At 40.7% G+C, this 21,153-nt stretch overlaps 1 protein-coding gene across 4 annotated transcripts in view; it reads left to right on the top strand.

Moving 5' to 3' along the window:
- The window catches only part of LOC122789462 (peroxisomal N(1)-acetyl-spermine/spermidine oxidase-like), a 553,705-nt gene that overhangs the window by 400,576 nt on the left and 131,976 nt on the right, over nt 1-21,153 (top strand). For all 4 annotated transcript variants that reach the window (XM_044056941.1, XM_044056942.1, XM_044056943.1 and 1 more), the window contains exon 5: nt 11,209-11,464. In XM_044056941.1, coding sequence (XP_043912876.1) covers nt 11,209-11,464 — 256 coding nt within the window. The remainder of the gene's footprint in view (nt 1-11,208; nt 11,465-21,153) is intronic.

Raw genomic sequence — 21,153 nt, forward strand, 5'->3', positions numbered from 1 at the left:
TGGCCCACAGATTATGTAAAACCTTCCTTAAAGGCACTACCTTGCTGAGACCTCCTTTTCAGGAACCTGTACCTCCTTGGGATCTAAATTTCGTTCTGTCCAAACTAACTCCCCCCGCCTTTTGATCCCGCACATTTGCATGAATTGAAGTTTCTGTCTTGGAAGACCTTGTTTCTAGTAGCTATCACATCCGCTAGACGGGTATCAGAGTTGCAAGCACTGTTAATCAAAACCTCCTTATTTGATTTTTCTCTTCGTGCAAATCCTTCCTTCATCCCTAAAGTTTGCTGTCAGACTAATTTGAACCAAACTATCGAACTGCCTGTATTTTTTCCTAATCATTCAAATAGTGCAGAATATAAATTTCATCAGCTTGATGTTTACAGACAGTTACAGTTCTACCTACATAGAACTAAGGAACTGAGAAAATCAGACCAGTTGTTCGTGTCCTCTTCTGAAACTAGAATAGGTCTGACAGTCTCTAAAGTGACTATATCTGATTGGATTTCCAACTGTATTTCCTTTATCTACTCCAATGGAAAGAACCTTCCGTTTAAAATTAAGGCTTATTCCACAAGATTCCTGTCCACATCTGCTGCCTTTCAAGCCAGGGTTCCAATTGACAGTATTTGTGCAGCAGCAACTTGGGCTACCCCTCATACCTTTGTTACTCATTACAAATTGGATTTGACCTCCAGGGGTACAGCCTCCACTGTACTCAGGAGTATATTCCCGTGAGCCACCCGAAAAAAAGGTGCTAGAGACGCTGTCCCATATGTAAGAATGAAGGAGAGATAGAACTACAGAACAAAGAAGTTATGTACTCACCATAACGTTCCATGTTTGTAGTCCATCTCGCCCTTCATTCTTACAAACCCACCCACCTACCCCTGTTCTGGAAGGATCTGGAGATAGGATAGTATTGCCTTTGGTAGGGTGGAGACCTTTCATTGTTGTTCTTTACTAGTGCACTATGGGATACCTACCTTGCCGTGTGCCAACTAAGAGACTTTGAGCTTTGTAATCGGCCGAGTCGTAGCCGAGGATTGGCTCCGAACCCATATGTAAGAATGAAGGGTGAGATGGACTACAAACATGGAACATTATGGTGAGTACATAACTTATTTTTTACTAAATCAAAAGTTATACAAAGTAAATATGACTTTTTGCGAGCCTGAACAAGCTACTGCTGCACATCTCCTTAATTATGTTACACATTACCTTTTCATAGGCTTTTGTGTTTCCCTTAAAAACATGTAGTTATAATTAAGGGGGGTGTAAGTGTCAAGCAAATCACAAGTGAGCTGAGGAACTTACCTTCCTAAACAAATAACATGCTTAATAATAGGTTAGTAGCTTGTGATTCACCAAAATGCTTTTTCAACAAATTAGGTTCGATTAGTTAATTTTGGTCAGGTGTACACTGATAAGTCCCTGGAGGTAATTTTCAGGTTCAGGCTATAAGTGGCAACCCTTTACTAGTCATCCCTTATATTCTACTGTTTATGGCCTGAAGTGATGACATCATGTGTTCATTTCTTGCTACATTAGCTTTTTTTCGTGTGTGTGTGTGTGTGTGTGTGTGTGTTACATTTGGAGGTATTGCCTAGTGCCAGCCATTAAATAGAGTAAAAGGAGGCAAGCTGACCTGGTAGAAGAATCTGTGATGAGGGAGAGCAGTAAAAATACTGTCTGGTTTTACACTGGACCTAGTCTAGATCCCAATTGTGATAATCAAGGGGCCCAGTAAATGGCATTCATTGGTAGACTCACTATAATACACTGCTGACATTTAACATTTAAATACATACACATTTCTTCATACTTTGTTTTGCTTGCTTATTATAATTGGTTTGGATTTAAATTACTTTATTAGTTAGAGTTTAAGTTCATTGATAACTGGTAGGTTAAAATGCAGTGTATTTATTTTTTTCCTTTACTAACTTGGATTTTCATCTGGGTCAGAGCTCTTTTTCAGGGGAGGCTCAGGAGACTAAACTCTTAAAGATGGTGAAACATAGATGTTTAACTTTCGTAACAGTGTATCTGATATTGTTAATACGTATGGGTATCTGTTCCGAGCTTGGAACCGAGCCGGCCATTTTCCAAGCTCGCATGAGCTTCAAACTCTCGAGCTAAACTCTTACCCACAATTCCCCTCTTCCCGTTACCTCAGATTTCATTTGCCGCGTTGCCATGCGGTCGTGTCAAGCTACTTCTCTTGAGCTAAGTACAGTTAATTGTTGTTTAATTGCTTTACAAATTACTTTTCTGTCAGAAAAGTTAATATTTTATTGTCTCTTGCCCTATCGCATCTAGCATTCATAATTTCAGGTTTTCTTCTCTGTCCTTTACTTACCCTTTTTACCGCAAGGTAATTTCTCCTTACCATCATTGGTAATCCCTTTCTTTTCTTTTTCATACCTTCGGGTACTCTCTTGTACCATTGTTGGTACTTTTCTTTTTGTTAATATGGCAGATAAAAAAGGTAGTCCGGGGTTTAAGTGGTGTTCTGATTGTGTACACAAACTGCCTACTTCTGATGCACACTCTTTCTAATGTACACTCTTTATGCGTTTATTGTTTGGGAGCTTCCCATTTATCTGTTGAACCACCTTGTACTATTTGTGAAAACATTTCTAATAGAACTTTGTAAGGAAAAACAAGCTGATACTGAAGGGACTTCTAAAATTTCCCTTTTTAGAGGCTATTTCTGGGTCAGAGGTTTCAACCCCTCCTAAAGCCCATAAGAAAATGCATGTTTCTACTAAGGCTAAATCCTTGCCTTTGTCCCTGGCTGGGGACTTTCAACAACCAAAATCTAAAAAGGCTAAAATTTTGGCTCCGGAGCTTTCTGTCAGCCCCAGTGCTTTCGGTGCCCAGACCTTTGGCACCAAAGCCTTCGGCTCCATTAGTGATTTCGGCTCCGTCCCCTCCTGCAGCCTTCTACATATCGGCACTCAGGGGCTCCTCGGTTCAGACCTTTACCACTGTATCGGCACTGACCGTTCAGCCGGCACAGACCTTGACCTCTTCTGCTCAGAGATCTTCCTCGGAACCGAGGCCTTTATTACTGACTCCAGTTTTGTCGGTTCCAGTTTCAGCACCGACAACCACTTCGACACCGATCTCTGTGTTGGTGCAGAAATTACATCGGCACCAATGACTCCTTTGGCGCAGACTACAGTAGTTCAGTCTTTCTTGGCACCGTTGTCCTCGGTGCGCTCAGATGAGATGGGCACCGAGTCTGCCTCTTTTGTGGACAGGACTGTTTCTCCCTCAGTCTCGGTGAGGTCCATTAGAAGTCTTTCTGAACATGATGTGTTGCGTCTTGTGGACCAGGCATTCTTGGCCAGAGGTATTCCATCCCCCAGGAACTATCTTTCCTTGGGAGGTGATCACCCATCTCCAAAGACACCTTCTTATTCTCCTCCTTCATTGCCTTTGAAGTCCATGGATATAGTACAGTCTTCCCCTTTTGTGGTTCCCTTTATGGATCTCACTAAGGAACCGCAGTTGCCTTCATGGCAAGAAAGTTTTGCTACGACCCAGGATGCCAGCTGTGATAATGTATAGGTTGCTGTTCCATAGCCATCCAGGGACTCCGAATCGGCAGGCTGAGCTACTTAGGGGAGGAGTGCCTCCTGTCCTCAACATATACTCCTCTCCAGGTGGACCAGCCTTCTAAATGATGGAGAAGGCTTTCGTTGCTGCTGGCGATACTTTGGGGTGCCCAAGATACATAAAGATCCATCTGACCCACCCTTGAGACCTATTGTAGCAGCTCAAGGGTCCAAGACACACAATATTTCCAAGTTTTTAGACTGGAAATTGAAGGAATTGTGGGGGAGACAAGATTATATCCTCAAAGATTCCTGGGCCTTTTTACGCAATGTCCAAACCCATTTATTCAGAAAAGAGGTCGTATTTTTAACCATGGATGTGGTTGACCTTTTTTCAGTTATTCCATCTGATATTGGGTTGGAGTGGATAGAAGAGGCCCTATGGGAATGTCCTGACATTACCCCCAATGATGTACACATGGTTACTGAACTCCTTGGTTTGGTGTTAAAAAACAATTTTGTTTTCTTTTCTGGAGAATATTTTCAGCAGATGTCTGGTGTTTCCATGGGTGCCAGTTGTGCCCCCACTTATGCTGACATTGTTATGTCTATATGGGAAAAGAAATTTGTGGTTAACAGTGAATTTTCCATACATTGGAACTATTACTGCAGGTTTCTGGATGACATATGTATTTTCTGGAATGGACCAGTAGAGTGTATTGGTGATTTTATCAAATATATAAATACAACCACGAACTTTTTAAAATTTACTTACCAAGTATCCCACAATAGCGTTAACTATTTGGATGTGACCCTTATTAAGGAAGGAGATGGAGTTAAGTCCTGTATATACAGAAAGCCCACATTCTTTAATAGTTATATCCACTTTCAGAGTTCACATCCAAGATTCCAAAAAAGAGGAATTGTGAAAGGTCAGTTTGTCAGGGTTTCCCGGATGACATCACAGGATCTAGATTTTAGTGACGAGTGTGACAAACTTACATCTTTATTCTTAGAAAGGGGATACCCCATAGGTTTGATACAATCTGTTCAGGAAGAAGTAATGGCTGCTCGTAACACTAGATTCAGTCCTATCTTGGGTAAGAGTTCTGGAGAGACCGACGGACCTTCCTTTAAGGACACTGCTGGTTCATTCTCCAGTAATTTTGTCTTTATTACTGATTTTAGTACCAATGCAATACATATTAGAAAAATAGTAGAAAAGGAATGGCAACTGTTCCAGGGATTTACTGACTTGAGTTCGTTAAAGGATAAGAACCTGCAAACGGTTTTTAGAAGAGGAGTTAACATGAAATGGGTACTGGAGCAACACGAACAGCACACACAGACTTCTCGTACGAAGAAAGGAACATACAAATGTGGTCATTGTTCCTCATGTAAATACATAATCCATGACCATCACGTATATTTAGAAAGCAGGAACAGGGATATCAAAGCCTCTAGTTATTCCAATTGTTTGTCCACCGGGGTGGTCTATTTGGCCCTATGTCAGTCGTGCCAGGCGTTTTATATCGGTAAAACTGAAAGACAGCTGAAACGCCACATATATGAACACCAATATGACATGACCAAATCTAACAGTAAAAATGCATTATATAGGCATTCTATTGAGTGTGAGGGGGCCAGGTTTTTGTTTTTTGTGGTGGAAACTGTTCCTAAAGATATCAGGGGTGGACCCTGGGAGGCCAAGTTAGCTCATAGAGAGACCTTCTGGCAGATTCTTTTAGAATCCAATAAATTTCCGGGCCTCAATGATTTTATTTCTATAGCACCCTGCCTTAAACTTAAGGCAGGACGTATTTAAATTTGAGGTTGCTATTTACAGTAATTAAGTTTTTATATTTCTGTATAACTTTTTTCATTGATACTTTGGTACATTAACATGAAATGTATTTTATTCATTACTTTTGCCTATATGTTTGAATTTTTATATACATGTACACTACTAAGTAATCTTCCTTTTTTGACAGTGGGGGACAATAGTGGTTGTATGATTTTTAACATTGAAATGAATTCATGTGGCTAGTTTTACATAAGGTTTTTTATGTTTAGTATTTCTATAGAGCTTTTAGTACTTACATATAGCTTTAAATTTATTTGTTCATTTCATTTATTTTAATTAGATTATTGGATAATTGTGCAATTTATGGCAGCATGGGAAGTATTTAAACAGCAGTCTATTTTTGAGATTTTATCTGATGAAGTCGTATTTTTTCGATGAAAACGTGGTTATACTTCTGTTGACGTTACAATAAACTTGGTTTGGTACAGCAGCGCCTTATTGTGAGCAATTCTTGTGGTGGAGGTTACCGGACTGGTATCAGCTGTTTTGGATTGTTGGTAGTTGTGTTTACAGCGTTTTTCCTCTTTTCGTGGTGCTGGCGATACTGGACTGTCTATACCTCTGCCCTCCTCTGGTACACTGGTTTCATAAGTCGCACCTAGCGGACACCGGGTGCAAGGGCCTCAGGATATATTCCCTTAGGAATCCCCTTTTCCGTTGTCTTCCCCAGCTTCTCCCGCTAAGGAGGTCCACCTGAAAAGTTTGTGTAAGAGGAAGCACATGGACTCCACAGAGGAGTCTCTCACCGAAGACACAGATTTCGATAAGGGGGAAGGATCCCCTCGGTCACTCTCTGAGGTATCCTTTGGTGATATCCTTGAAATCCTGAAACAGAGAGGTGACTGGCAGCCCTCTAATCCGACCCCTGAGGAATCTGTGTTCCTGCAGGCTTTTCGCACCCGGCCCCCTACCTCCTGGTTTACTCCACCTGCCGATGAACTTGTCAAGTTCTTCGTGCAGCATGCTTGGAAGGCCTCTGATACTGTTGAAGCTATTCCTCGGAGGACTGGTAAGATCTTGTCCCCTCCTGCTTCAGATCCCTATTGGTCCAAGGGTCTTCCTGTAGATTCTTTGGTGGTGGTGGCCGCAACAAAAAAGGATCTGGCAGAAGAAGAAAGCCAGACTGTCCATCCGCCTAACAGAGAGTCCCGGGCCCTGGACAGAATAGGGAAGCACACCTTTGCTTCAGCGACCTTTACTATCAGGTCCCTGAATTGTATGGCACTTTTTACCAGGCTTCAAAGGGATCTGGTCTCTGAGCTCTCTGAAACCTTAACTGGTGCAGTGTCTGATGAGGTCTGTGACAAATTGGCCTCTCAGCTAGCCACCATTGAGTCTATATCTAACTCCTCTGTGATTGATATCTCCCACATCAGAAGGAGCAGCAAGAGTGGCGGGTTCAGCTGCAGTCTTGAGAAGACACGCCTGGATGCGCTTGTGCAACTTTGCAGAACCTTTTAAGTCTTTCTTTCTTAATGCCCCCATTGAGCCCTCCTCATTGTTTGGGCCCAAAGTGAAAAGCACACTGGCCAGATGTGAACAAGACGGTAAGACCCTTTCTGCCGTAGGTGTCCATTATTCTTCCCCTCAACGTGCTTTCTCCCAAAACCAAAAGAGTGGGAAGATATGGTTCAAGAATTCTCAAGGTCCTTTCCGTGACACACAGGCCGAGTTTCCCCCCAGAGGCAGAGGGGGAAACTCACAGGGAAGATGCTCCTTTTGGGGGAGAGGGGGACCTCGTAACCAAGGTTCCAGGGATTTTTTCCCTGGTCAATCCTACTAGCTCCCCTGAAGAGCGGCCTAACTCCTTTCCTCTGGAGGTGGTTGGGGGACATTTCTCCTTGTACCCTTCTGCCTGGCTAACCATCACCATCGATTCTTGGGTACAAATGATCATAACCAGAGGTTATCATATCCCCTTTGATCTTTGTCCCGTCAAAAAATCTTCCCGACTTTCCACCCAGTCAAAGGGAAGAAGCAGCACTAGAGATAGAAAAGCTGCTAAGAAAGAGAGTCATCCAAATAGTCTCTCCAGACCAGATAGGATCCGGATTCTACTCAAGACTATTTTTGGTGCCAAAGAAAACCGGGGACTAGAGACCAATTTTGGACCTCAGTGTATTAAACAAGTTTGTGAGAGTACAAAAATTCCGGATAGTCACTATACAGTCTATCCTCCTGCTTTTGGAAAAAGATGATTGGATGTGCTCTATAGATCTTCAAGATGCGTACTACCACATAAAGGTGGACAGGCCATCAAGAAGATTTCTGCACTTCCGTGCGGGAGCCTGTCACTACCAGTTCAGAATACTGCCCTTCAGACTCCAGAGTGTTCACGAAGTGCATGGCAGTCATCACAGCTCCCTTGCGACTTCAAGGATTCCAGGTGTTTCCATACCTAGACAACTGGCTCATTTCCACCCCCACCAGACATCTACTGGAAAAAGCCCTGGCATACTCTCTCCTCGCTGCTCAAAGGCTAGGCATAACCATAAACTGGCAGAAATCCAATCTCATCCCATCTCAGTCAACAGAATTCATAGGGGTTATCTTGGACACAAAAAACTGCAGAGCGGCTATTCCAGAGTACAGCATTTTAAGGATAAAGCAACAACTAATTCTAATCCTTTCAAAGGAAAAGTCCACGGCTCACTCGGTTTTACAGCTGTTGGTTTCCATGGCAGCCTCCATCACCATTGTTCACCTGGCCAGGTTTCACATGAGGCTTCTACAATGGCTACTGCTCACCCAATGGTATCCTTTTCAGCATCCTCTTTCAGCCATGATTCGAGTAACCCACAGGTGCAAACAGGATTTAAATTGGTGGATGACACACAATCTCTTTCAATGGTCTCGCCCTTTTTCTCCCAAGCAACCCAAGGCCACAGTGACCACGGATGCCTCCCTGATGGGGTGGGGGGGCTATGTCAGGAACAGACAGTCCAAGGCACTTGGTCCCAACCGGAGGCTCATCTGCATATAAATGTTTTAGAGCTGAGGGCGGTGCTTCTGGCTTTGCAAGCATTCCATCCCTGCTGCCATATGGGACAATTGCAATTCAATCAGACAACATGGAGGTGGTCTGGTACATCAACAAGCAAGGTGGAACCAAATCTTACCCCCTTTGTCGAGAGGCCATGAGGATATGGCAATGGGCGATGGCTACCAACCGTTTTCTTCTAGCAATGCACATTCCCGGGAGTTCCAACGTGATAGTTGATAGACTCAGCAGGTGCATTCTACAACCTCACGAGTGGTCCCTGAATCACTTGATAGCGGTGGAGATCTTCCACCTCTGGGGCCATCCTTGCTGCGACCTCTTTGCGTCCCCGGCCAACTACAAATGCAGCAACTACTTCGCCCTGATTTCCCCCTCCGGGACAATCACCCAGGGACACTCTAGTCCACGATTGGCCCTCGGGTCTTCTCTATGCGTTTCCGCCCTTTCCTCTCATTCCCCAGTTTCTGAAGAAAGCCCGGCGGTTGAAGAGCAAGGTAATCCTCATAGCACCATATTGGCCACGACAGATTTGGTTCCCATTCCTTTGGCCTCTCCTACTAGATCGACCATGGATCCTCCATCCAATCCCAGAGTTGATATCACACCCACAGAACCTTATTCATCCCAACCTGAACAGCTTGAAGCTTACGGCTTGGCTACTCCAATTCCCTTGATTGTCAGGCAGAATGATCTGTCTTTACCAGTACATGACATTCTTAGTGCTTCTCATAAGTCCTCCACTAGAATTACTTATCTGAGCAAGTGGAAAAGATTTACCTGTTGGCTGAAAGATAAACAAGTAGACCCCTTTTAAGCACCAGTGTCGATAATACTAGACTATCTAGCCAACCTGTTTCAATCCGGTCTATCGGCCTCTACCATTAGAGTTCATTTGGCTGCAATTTCTAATTTACATGAGGGTGTCCAAAATTCCTCTCTTATGTCCCATAAATTGTGCAAGACCTTCATAAAAGGTGTGAATCATCTGAAGCCACCTTTTAGAGAACCTATTCAACCATGGGATTTATCATTAGTTCTGCAAGCTCTGACAATGGCACCTTTTGAACCAGCCTCTTCTTGCGACCTCAAGTATTTGTCATGGAAAACCTTGGTTTTGGTCACTATTACTTCTGCCAGACGTATTTCTGAACTTCAGGCTTTATGTATCAAGACTCCATACTTGATTTTTCATAGAAACCAAAGCAAATTTCCGAACTTCCAGAAAAAACAATTAAGCTCCAAGTTCACAAATCACACCAACTAGTGATGTGAAATACTCATACATTCACACTGATAATGTTTGTTGTTCTGTGTGTATAAAGAGCGCCAACATTTAAAGTTGTTTATTCCTCTGAAGAAGCTTGTCTATTGTGATTGGCGAAAACGCTTCGTTATATTGTGGACTAATAAATTGATTTTGCGTTAAGGACATCGATCACTAGTTGGTGTGATTTGTGAACTTGGAGCTTAATTGTTTTTTCTGATTTTTCATAGAGATAGAGTGTCTCTGAGAACTAATCCGTCATTTCTGCCTAAAGTGATCTCTGAAATGTCCATTAATCAAGCCATTGAATTGCCAGTTTTCTTTCCCAGCAATTCAAACAGAGGAGAGTATTGCCTACATTCCCTTGATATTCACAGGCAAATCCATTTTTACCTAAACCGGTCTAAACCCTTTCGTAAATCTGACCAGTTATTTTTGGCCTTTCCTGGACCTAGATTAGGATCAGCTATTGCTAAGGTCACATTAGCTAGATGGTTGAAGGACTGTGTGACCTTTATTTACACACAACGTAACATTTCATTGCCTACTACCATGAAAGCTCATTCAACAAGGTCGGTGACAACTTCTGCTGCCTTCCATGCCAGAGTTTCTTTACATGACATCTGTGCAGCTGCAACTTGGGCTACGCCTCATACTTTCATCACTCATTACAAATTGGATTTGGCCTTCAGGGGAAGAGCATCTTTCGGTTCTATGGTGCTCAGGAATGTCATTCCATGAGAGCCTCCCAGAAATAGAGGTAGCTGGGGACTCTGTTCCATATGTTAGGAATGAATGAGGATTAACAATATCAGATAAAGAAGTTATGTCTTACCATAACGTTCCATCTGTATTGTTGATCCTCATTCAGTCATTACGACTCTCCATCCTTCCCCCCTCCTGTGGTTTCTAGTGAATCTCACCATCCAGTTCTCTTAAGTTATTTGACCAGAGGTACCCTCTACCTTCTTTAACTTGCAAACTCAATCTGAGGTAATGGAGAGGGGAATTGCGGTTGAGAGTTTAGCTCAAGAGTTTGAAGCTGACACGAGCTTGGAAAATGGCCGTCTCGGTTCCGAGCTCGGAACCGATACCCATATGTAATGACTGAACGAGGATCAACAATACAGATGGAATGTTATGGTAAGACATAACTTCTTTTTACAGAGGGCAAATTGAATAAGATTGTTCCAGTAACCTGATAATGACTAAAATAATACTATTCACTTAATATGGAGAACATAAACCTTAAAATAATTTTACATTCAATTATTGTGTTAATATATTTGATCTGGACTGCGTTATATTATAGGATAGTTGATGGTAATCATTAACATCTTAACTTTCAAATTTTCTGCTGACTGTTCGTTTACCATACCCCATTATTCATCTATCAAGTGAAGAAATATTTATAACTACTTCTGACCATACCATTTATTGCTATAACTACTTTTTGAAGTGTTTTTGATGGTGTACATTATTGCATGCATTATAAATATAAATGTTTTCTTTTCAGGATACCTGAAGCACCATTATAGGACTTTTTTTCATCCCCCATTGCCTTCTGCTAAAGTGGAGTCCATCCAGAAGATAAGCTTTGGGACAAATAACAAAATCTTTCTGGAGTTTGAGAAACCTTTCTGGGAACCAGACTGCTATTACATTGAACTGATTTGGGAGGATGAATCGCCTTTTGCTGATGTGAAACTTGACCTACAGAAAGACTGGTTTAGAAAGTTGATCGGATTTACTGTTCTACAGCCCCCAGAAAAGTAGGTTTTGACAGCAGTTTCATATAGATCAAATAGCTGCATCATGTATGTTTTCCTGTATGCTTATGCTGTTGACATCCAAGAATAATGTGATATTTCGCTAACATTTTAAAGCTTGGGTGTTGTCCTCTTGATTGAATATGAATGTTAGAACATATTTTTAACATTATCTTTTGTTTAAAAACCAAACAAGGAACTTGTTCTGGTATTCACTGATTGGAAAGGTAATGGTTCCACAAATGAGGAGATGTTGGGTTACAGTTGAAGTATTTACAGAGGCTGATACTCTGTGAGCAGCCATGAACAAATCATAAAGATAGAAGGATGCTTGCTTTTGTATTGTGATCACTTAAAAATCTAAAAAAAATAATAGGACGTTAAAATTAAGTTGCCAATTCAAATCAAGTGAAATCTTGTCATTTGGTTTTGTATCCCACCATTCTTGAATGGTAAATTGTAACCTGACTCCATTGTATACAGGGAAGGAGTCCTTACGATCCATGGAAGAGCCAGGCAGAGAGGAGGGATGAGCGAAGGATTGTCCCTCTTATCTCTGTCTGGAGGGGAGGATGGTAGCACACATCCTCAGAGGCACATTGGATGGTGTGATCTGTCTGGTGGAGATTGGAGAGACCATCACTAATGCTTCAAGTGCAGGGGCAGGATTGCTTGTATGAAATGTCCCTTGAAGAAATGAGTGGACATCCCCCAACACTGGCATTGTTTCTAAAGTCTGTATACAGCAAATAGTGGAATAATTTTTCTTATTTTAACAAGAGCAAAAAGATGTGCATGTTTTATGTCCTGCCAAGTTGTGGTTGAAATGGATCCTCAGAACAGCCCACTTACCTCTAACAAATGGATGGATGAATAAATACCGACAATGCTACATGCAGTTTCTCATTATATTTTAGGCTTTCTTTTAAACAAGTTTTCAAATTGCTTGTTGTATTAAGAGAATCTAGGACTCCAGCAGTGATGTCTGTTGTTTTATTATTTGATAAAATTGACCATTATTTTTACTAGTACCCTCTCTGCTCTGATGTGCAGACAACATTAACCAAATCATCAGATTCCCTACTTGCATTTGGTCCATCCTGTTCCCGACTGTTTGCTTTATTCAGCTTTGGAAACTCTGTTCCTTCATTCACAGCAAAGGTATCTTCTTTTTCTTGTGACTGCACCCTAAAACTGCCATAACCTCAAAGGTCAGACTTTTCTTTCATCATACTTACTGGTTAGGTGTGAACTTGTGGACTGTGGGCTAGACATGCATGTCATAGTGTCATGAAGGAGCTGTCATACGACACAGACACTGTAGATGTAGTCTGTGTGCACCAGGAGTTCTATATTCAAGCAAAACTTAGTGGATATAAAAAGTGTATACACTCCTGTTAAAATGCCAGTTTTTTGTGATATAAAAAAATGAGACCACAATAAATCATTTCAAAACTTTTCCCACCTTGAATGTGACCTATAACCTGTGCAATTCAATTGAAAAACAAATCTGTTAGGGGAAAAATATAAAAAATAAAAAATGTACAATAAGCTGGTTGCATAAGTATGCACACCCTTAAACTAATACTTTGTTAAAGCACCTTTTGCTTTAATTACAACATTCAGTTTTCTTGGGTATATACCTGCCATCAATTAAAGAGACTCTGATTAACCCCAAATAAAGTTCAGCTGTCCGAGTAGAATTTTCCTGACATTTTCTTAGTTGCCTGCTACAGCAAAAGCTATGGTTTGCAGAGAGCTTACAAAGCATCAAAGGGATCTCATTGTCGAACATGAACAAATGCGAATAAGTCTTAGTAAGGAGTACTTTAGGAGACTTAATCCTGAAAACAGCATTGACACCTAGGAACAAGATCCAAACTATAAATCAGTTTGCTCTTCCTGTCCTAACTTATAGTTTTGGAGTGATTGACTGGCCCCAAAAAGTGTTGGATAGACTGGATATCAAAACAAGAAGGATGCTTCATGCTCACCAAATGATTTATAAAAATCAGTGTACGCCAAGATTATATATATCCCTCGTTCTGAAGGAGGGATGGGCCTCCTTGAAATTGATTACATGTATAGATCTGCAATCGTGGGACTCCACACATCTATTGACCTCACAAGATTCAAATGTGGTGAAAGTTTTGAAACATGAGGAGAATAAATCTAAGATGACATCTCTGCTTAATTTAGCAGAAGCATATCGAAGTCAATCAGGAATGGAAATCAAAATAGAAGTGGATAAAAACCAGGCAGCAACTGAATGTGCTAAAAAGGAAAAGAAAGAATATAAGGTGAAAGATCAGATGAGAAGGCAAGAAATGTGGGAAAAACATAAATATAGTTGCAAGTATAAAAAACTTCTGGAAAAGCCTCGTGTTGATCAAGAATGAACGCAGGAATGGTTAAGGAGAGGTGAATTTACATCAAGAAATGAAAGGTTAATATTGGCAGCCCATGATAGTGGGCTGCGTACACGCTGGCTTACTAATTCCATTGAACATGTGGGAGAAACAGACATATGCAGGTTTTGTGGAACCGAGTTGGAAACAGTTATACACCTTATTGCTGGTTGTGATGCTCTAATGGCAGAGGGACTCTATACTGAAAGGCATAATAATGTGGCGAGATTGTTACACTGGAGATTGTGCAAACATTATGGTATCGAAGTGGCTGAAAAATATTGGAAACATGAGCCATAGAGAATCATAGAAAATGATGAAGTTTACATCACATGGAATCACCCAATACCAACAGTCCAAAAGACAGATGCTAGAAAACTGGACATAGTGATCCAAGAAAAGAAGACAAAGTAGTATTAATCATTGAAATTGCCACACCTAGTGATTATAGTGCCTTGTGTACAGAGAGACACAAAGTCATAAAATACCTTGATCTGCAGGCAGAAACGAGAGCCATGTGGAAGAAAGATACTCAGACAGTTCCAATAGTAGTAGGAGCAACTGGTCTTATAAAAAAGAATTTACAATCATATTTACATATGTTACCAATTCATGTAACACCATATGAATTGCAGAAGGAGTCATTGCTGGGCACATTGCGGGTACTGCAAAGAGCACTTTTGGCTAACATCAAAGAGTGAAATAATACTAATTTCATGAACTTTAATCGTACTCTGACTTAGGAATGGGGTCCATTCCTGTCATGGTATTAGAAACCCAAAAGACTTGGAGAAATAAAAAAAAAAATTGAAAGGTATCAGTCAGGAGAAGGGTACAAAACATTTCCACAGCAGTGGATATAGCATGGAACACAGTCAAGACAGTAATCAAAAAGTGGAGAAAATATGGGACAACAGTGACATTGCAAAGAACTAGACGTCCCTCCAAAATTGCTGAAAAGACTAGATGAAAACTGGTCAGGGAGGCTGCCAAGAGACCTAAAGCAACACTGAAGGAGCTGCAGGAATTTCTGGCAAGTACTGGTTGTGTACTACATGTGACAACAATCTCCCATATTCTCCATATGTCTGGACTATGGGATAGGGTTGCAAGATGGAAGCCTTTTCTTGCACAGAAAAACATCCAGGCCCGGCTAAAATTTGCAAATCAGTACATCAAGTCTTCCAAATGCACGTGGGAAAATGTGTTATGGCTTGATGAGACCAAGGTTGAACTTTTTGGCCACAATTCCAAAAGGTACGCTTGGCGCAAAAACAACACTTCGCATCACCAAAAGAACACCATCCCCACGGTGAAGCATGGTGGTGGCATTATCATGCTTTGGAGTTGCTTTTCTGGGTCTATATCACATAGTCGAAGTTTTATAACTTTGAGCATAGAATGTATGAACTATTCCGTTCAAAGTTACAAAACTTTGACTAGTGATATATAAAAAAAAAAAAAAAAAAGTAAAAACAAAAAAAGTAAAAACAAAATAAACTGTTATAAGCAGGACGCAAGCCTCCCTGCACCCCCCCCCCCCCCACTACTTAAATGTATCAATTCTAAGATCACACCACATTGAAATGAATGGAAACCTCCCCTTACAGAGATTTCCGTTTAAACACTCGAGCTTGTACAAGTTCGAACTTATGGTTTTGGCAATATGGGGTTCGAACTTGTCCAATTTCGACTATGTGATAGGAACCCACTTTTCTTCATCTGGAACTGGGACTTTAGTTAAGGTGGAAGGAATTATGAAATACCAGTCACTTTTGGCTCAAAACCTTCAGGCGTCTGCTAGAAAGCTGAAGATGAAGAGGAATTTCACTTTTCAACAATGACCCCAAGCATAGATCCAAATCAACAAAAAAACAGCTTCACCAGAAGAAAAGTAAAGTTTTGGAATGGCCCAGCCAGAGCCCAGACCTAAATCCAATAGAAAATCTGTGGGGTGACCTGAAGAGGACTGTGCACAAAAGATGCCCTCACAATCTGACAGATTTGGAGCACTTTTGCAAGGAGGAGCGAGCAAATATTGCCAAGTCAAGATGTACCATGCTGATAGACTCCTACCCAAGAAGACTGAATGTCGTAATTAAATCAAAAGGTGCTTCAACAAATTATTAGTTTAAGGGTATGCACACTTTTGCAACCAGCTTATTGTACGTTTTTTTTTTTTTGATATTTTTTCCCTTAACAGATTTGTTTGTTTTTCAATTGAATTGTACAGGTTATAGGTCACATTAAAGGTGGGTAAAGTTTTGGAATGATTTATTGTGGTCTCATTTTTTTATATCACAAAAGTCTGGCATTTTAACAGGGGTGTGTACACTTTTTATATCCACTGTATACTGTATCGCACATGTCATGCAAATCACTGTAGCTCATTATAAGTAACACTTTATGCCCTTTTACAACATCCCCTTTTTTTAGAAAAATATGTTTGTGTGTCTGTGAGGTCACATGCATTATGTTACAGTGGTAACTGTAAGTTAGCCCTAATACAAATAAAAAGCATACAATGGACTATTTACATCTATTCAGTTACATTTTAATAAGTAGACTTTTAATTTTTTTAAATCGTTGTGATTCCTTCTGTGGTCTATCTGGAGTGTTTGAAGTGTTTACACTGCACGTGTTCTTCTTTTGTTACAATCCTTGCAGCACTACAGCTTCATCTGGGGACAGAGCATCAGGAGTCTTTTCCCACAGTCCTTGCCTATTGATGTTTTTACCGTCTGCGTTTTCATGTATTGACAGTTTTGATTTTCTTCCTTCAGAAGGTTTAGTTTTGATGTATTTATTTTGTACAGATATCTGCTTAAATACAGCTTTCAGTCTTCCCGTGAATTATACAGGATCTTGATTTAGCATTATTTGCATTATTTTCAAGTTGTGGGCATCCCTCACTTGTCTATTCTTTTGAAAGAAGCAGCAATGTATATCACACAGACACAGTAAGTGTCATCTAACATCCACAAAGCCTATATTCCTACTGAGAACTAGACTAAACTTTGTACTCCATGATATGAAAATTCCTGAGGTAGTTCATTATCCTTAAAGGCAACAGAGGTCAGTTTAGCCCACCAGCATATAAACTTTTAGACAAAAATGTACAAATTCGGAGGAAAACGAAGATACCCTGTTTTAGAACCACTGGGGCGGGTATTCTCCAAGATCAGCTAATGTGCTAAGAACATATCCAAGATACCCCAGTGTTACTCATCTTCTCAGTGCTCTTATGTGATAGGCAAAATTACAGAACCTTTTTGTGGGGGTACAGTGTACCCTTCATCATCCTCCTAGATCCTGGCAGCATATGGTTTAAACCATTAATGAGGAAAACAGTTGGGAATTCTTCAAAGTTCTACAGCTGCATAACACACAGGCAGTACTCTACACATCAGTCTGAAGCACATGCAAGCTCTCTTACTGACCTTAAAAGCTGTATAGGTGAATTTTTATGTAAGGAACCTTTAAATAAACAGACATGGAGGCCTCAAAAGGCAGTGGCTTGGAAATTACTTTTGCGATAAAAATGTGTCTGTGTCATTGAAGACAATGACACAAATCAAAAACAATTTTTTTCTTTTGTAGGGGGCAAGCCTCACTGCCCCTCTACATATGAACTAAGACCCCCCCACACACCCCTTGAACTTAGAAACTCAACATTGGGAAAGGAGAAATTCTCTAAAACAGTGCACCGCAATCTCAAGCAATTTTCACCCTAATATGTTCGAACAATGAGCTTTGGGCATTGTGGTTCAAAGAAGAATGTGGTATACTCATGGCACCAATGTGTTATTTGTAATAATTCAGAATGAGGCATCTGCATTCCAGTTAAGCAAGAGAACCAGTGAATATTTAGTAGTGGGTCCCCATGAACAAAGTCTTAAAACGCTTCTGCCTTCTTTAGATTTTTTTTTCTAAAACAATCTGCCAGGAAAGAACAAATGTTACTTTGAGATAATGGGGCTGAAAAAAACAAAAAATAAACATCAAAAGAAGAAAAATTGTATTATTTGTAAACTTCATCAGCTCTTATAATGGGGTGCAAGATAATAGACTTGTCCCTCTGAGGCAGTAGGGCAGCCCAGTGTACCTGTATCTTCCTGACATCATTTGCTGCACTCACTAAACTTCTTCCATCTGTACACAAGGCTTAGGAGAGACTACCCTCCAGTTTTTTCCCCACTAAACATAGAATTCAGGCAGTATTCATAGTAGTCTATTTATGTTCTCTTATATGGTACACTGAGTTTGATTGTTAATTTGCTGTCAGTCTGGATTCAAACCTGCTTTATTTTTCTTCCACACATTTGGTTCCTCAGCTTATTTCCTAAGTTTTGGTCATTAGGCAAAGAGGTCACGCTTTCCTCTTCAACTCTGAAGGGCTTGCCAAAAAGAAGACAAAGCCAACCAAATCTGCATCCTCATCCTTCTCCCAAGGCTGAATATCATCTGTTTAAATGTGTACACACAGCTGGATGGAGAGGACTGTGTGTCAAATCTCTCCTGTCCCTTAGGGAAAGGACCCAGTAACTGGGGAGACAGACCTATGAGAGCTATTGGGGATTCGCCAGAGGACTTGGTCTCCTCACCCTCCTTTAAACACTTGAGAGAAATATAAATCCCCAAATAAGACTCATGTGATGGAACCACTTGTGGTAGACCTTTCAAAGACCTTATGAAGCAAAACCAGGCCATCTAGTCATGGCTGCCTCCAAAGATTGCATATTGTATGCATAGAGTCTTTACTCTGGCTTGACTCACATTAAGATTTTCCCAGCTTGAGGGGCGGAGCCTAGATGGCTAACTGAGAGGAGTGAATTTTGAGAGCTCCATAAACTAGTATAATAATACAGGAAAATTTTTATTATTTTCAAGTTTAAAAATGTCAGAAATCTATAGATAAACTACTGAACTGCATAAATATCAATTTTGGTGGAGATCTACAAAAAATTTCTTGTGAAGTAACTTGGAGATATGTTGAGTCACTGAATATGAACAACTCGAGGACTTCTCATCCAGATGTTGTTTTGAAAAAAGAACTGCAGTTGATGACCTCTACCTTAGAGAAACTATCTTTGAAGTTGGATGGCTTTAAAAATGACTTGGCCTCAAATTAAGTTCTCAAAAGCAGACTGATACTGTTAAGGAACTATTACAGCAACACCATACAAAAATAACAAATATAGAGACTTCCCTAAATGACATTGAAGGGAGACTCAGAGGAAGAATTCCAAAAAGAATTTCTACTTAAACAGAATACACGGCTGCTTAACAAAATAGATGACTTAGAAAGCAGGGAAAGGAGAAACAACAAAATGATCTTTGGTCTGCCTGAAAACACTGAAGGAGAAGACATTATTTAATTTTAACCTGGATTCCTGAATTTTTAGACTTGAAAGAGGGACTTTCATTTGGAATTGAAAGGGTGCAGAGAGCACTGAGGAAACCTACTTCTGACTCAACAAATACTCCATAGTTATAACATTTCTTTCATTTCTGGACAAGGAAATAATATTAAAATCTGCTTGGAGAAAATCACTCTTAAAATAAGGTTTGACAGTAATTATTCTTCCAGAATACTAGAACAAAGGAAAAAGGTCTGGCCAGTAATAAAACTGTTAAAACAAAACAACATTAAAGCACAGCTGACCTTTCCAGCCAAGATAAAAAATACTTTTTGCCAATGAGATGAGAACCTGTTAAAGACTTAGGAAAAGCTACTATATTCATAAAAAAAAAACATAGTGTCTATCCCAGAAGAAATGCAATGGCTGGTCCCTACTCTTAAAAGAATAAAAGAAAGAAATCCTTGGACTGATGATAGAAAGAAGAAACAAAAAACTGATTCCAAGATAGCTATCCCAAAAAATAACTCTTACAACTACATCTCTCAAAGTATCAGCTGATATGGTACATCACTTGTCATCTGTTTTTATTTAAAAAAAAAAAAAAGAGGGTTTCTTAAACAACTGAGAAACGATAATGATTTATTCAGAATGTTCAGAGTCCAATAATTCACAAACAAAGGTAGGTCAAGATGGGTTACCATTTACATTATATATAAGCCATACAAAGCAACATATAATACAAACATAGAAGATGTTCTTCGTGTTTCGCTGTTGCAGTCATTACACTTGGGTTATCCTGCAGGCAGGCTACCCTCAGTCGGCCTGAATTCCAAAGTCTAGGTCCAGCGTCGGTTGCTGTCACCTCTTCCCTGACGTCAGTCCGCCAGGGGTATAAAAGGTGCAGCCGACGCCATTTTCTTCCGTCTTTCTTGCCGTGCGGTGCCTGAAGCATAAGCAGTTCGCAAATGCTGGTCGGCCGACTTCTGAGATTTTCGTGTTCAAATTTCAGATCCGAAGTCTTTATTAAAAGCTAAGTACCCCGTTGGGGATACTTTTTTCTTGCTCCAGACCAGAAAAAGTTAATAATTGTATTTCTTGTGGGAAGCAAATACCTCATAAGGACTTTCATTCTTACTTGTATTCCTTGCCTAGGCCCTGACCACGACGTTGCTAGTTGTCGGTTTTATGCTAGATTTAACCAACGCACTACTAAGCGTCGGTACGATTTTGAATTACACTATTTTGGCAGAAGATTTAATTATACGATGTCGTCATATAGCCATCTGACTGCCGGAATTTACAAGAAATGCAAAGAAAAAGAAAAGGACAGGCATCAGAGGTCCAAAACCGACGACAAGGCTTCTTCTAAGCCAGTTCACCGGTTCTCAGTGAGGCACCTTCGCAGCCCCTGACTCCTGCTACTTTAGACATGCAGGCTGCTACCAACTCCCAAGTGGAGTCGCCTAGGCCACTGTAAGCTCAAGGTATTGGACCTTCGGAGACTATTCCCTCAGATGGGTCTGGAGCCACTGAGCAGGCATCGGCTTCTGAGGGTGTTTTCAGACCAACTCAATTATACATTAAAACGACTTCAGCTTCAAAGGCAAAGACTAAAGCACCCTTAAAGACAAAGAAACAAGTACAACAGCCTCATGGACAGGCCTCCATGTCCAAAAAACAGATGCTGAAAATGGCCAAAGACTTAATTACTTTGATCAGGGGTTCCCATCCCCCACCTGATAAAAGGCCTAGGCAAGAGACAGAATATGAATCTTCAGATCAGGTTTCCATTTCATCTGATTCCTCTTCTGATCAGGAATGCTCTCTTCCTCCCTATGAGGATTCTGATGCTGAAGAATCTATCCCTTCAGCCTCTCCTCCTGAGGATTACTGTTTTGGGGAAACCTTGCATACCATGAGG

Source organism: Protopterus annectens, chromosome 14.part0, assembly GCF_019279795.1.
Source record: "Protopterus annectens isolate FY-2018-M chromosome 14.part0, PAN1.0, whole genome shotgun sequence".
Taxonomy (NCBI): Eukaryota; Metazoa; Chordata; order Ceratodontiformes; family Protopteridae; genus Protopterus; species Protopterus annectens.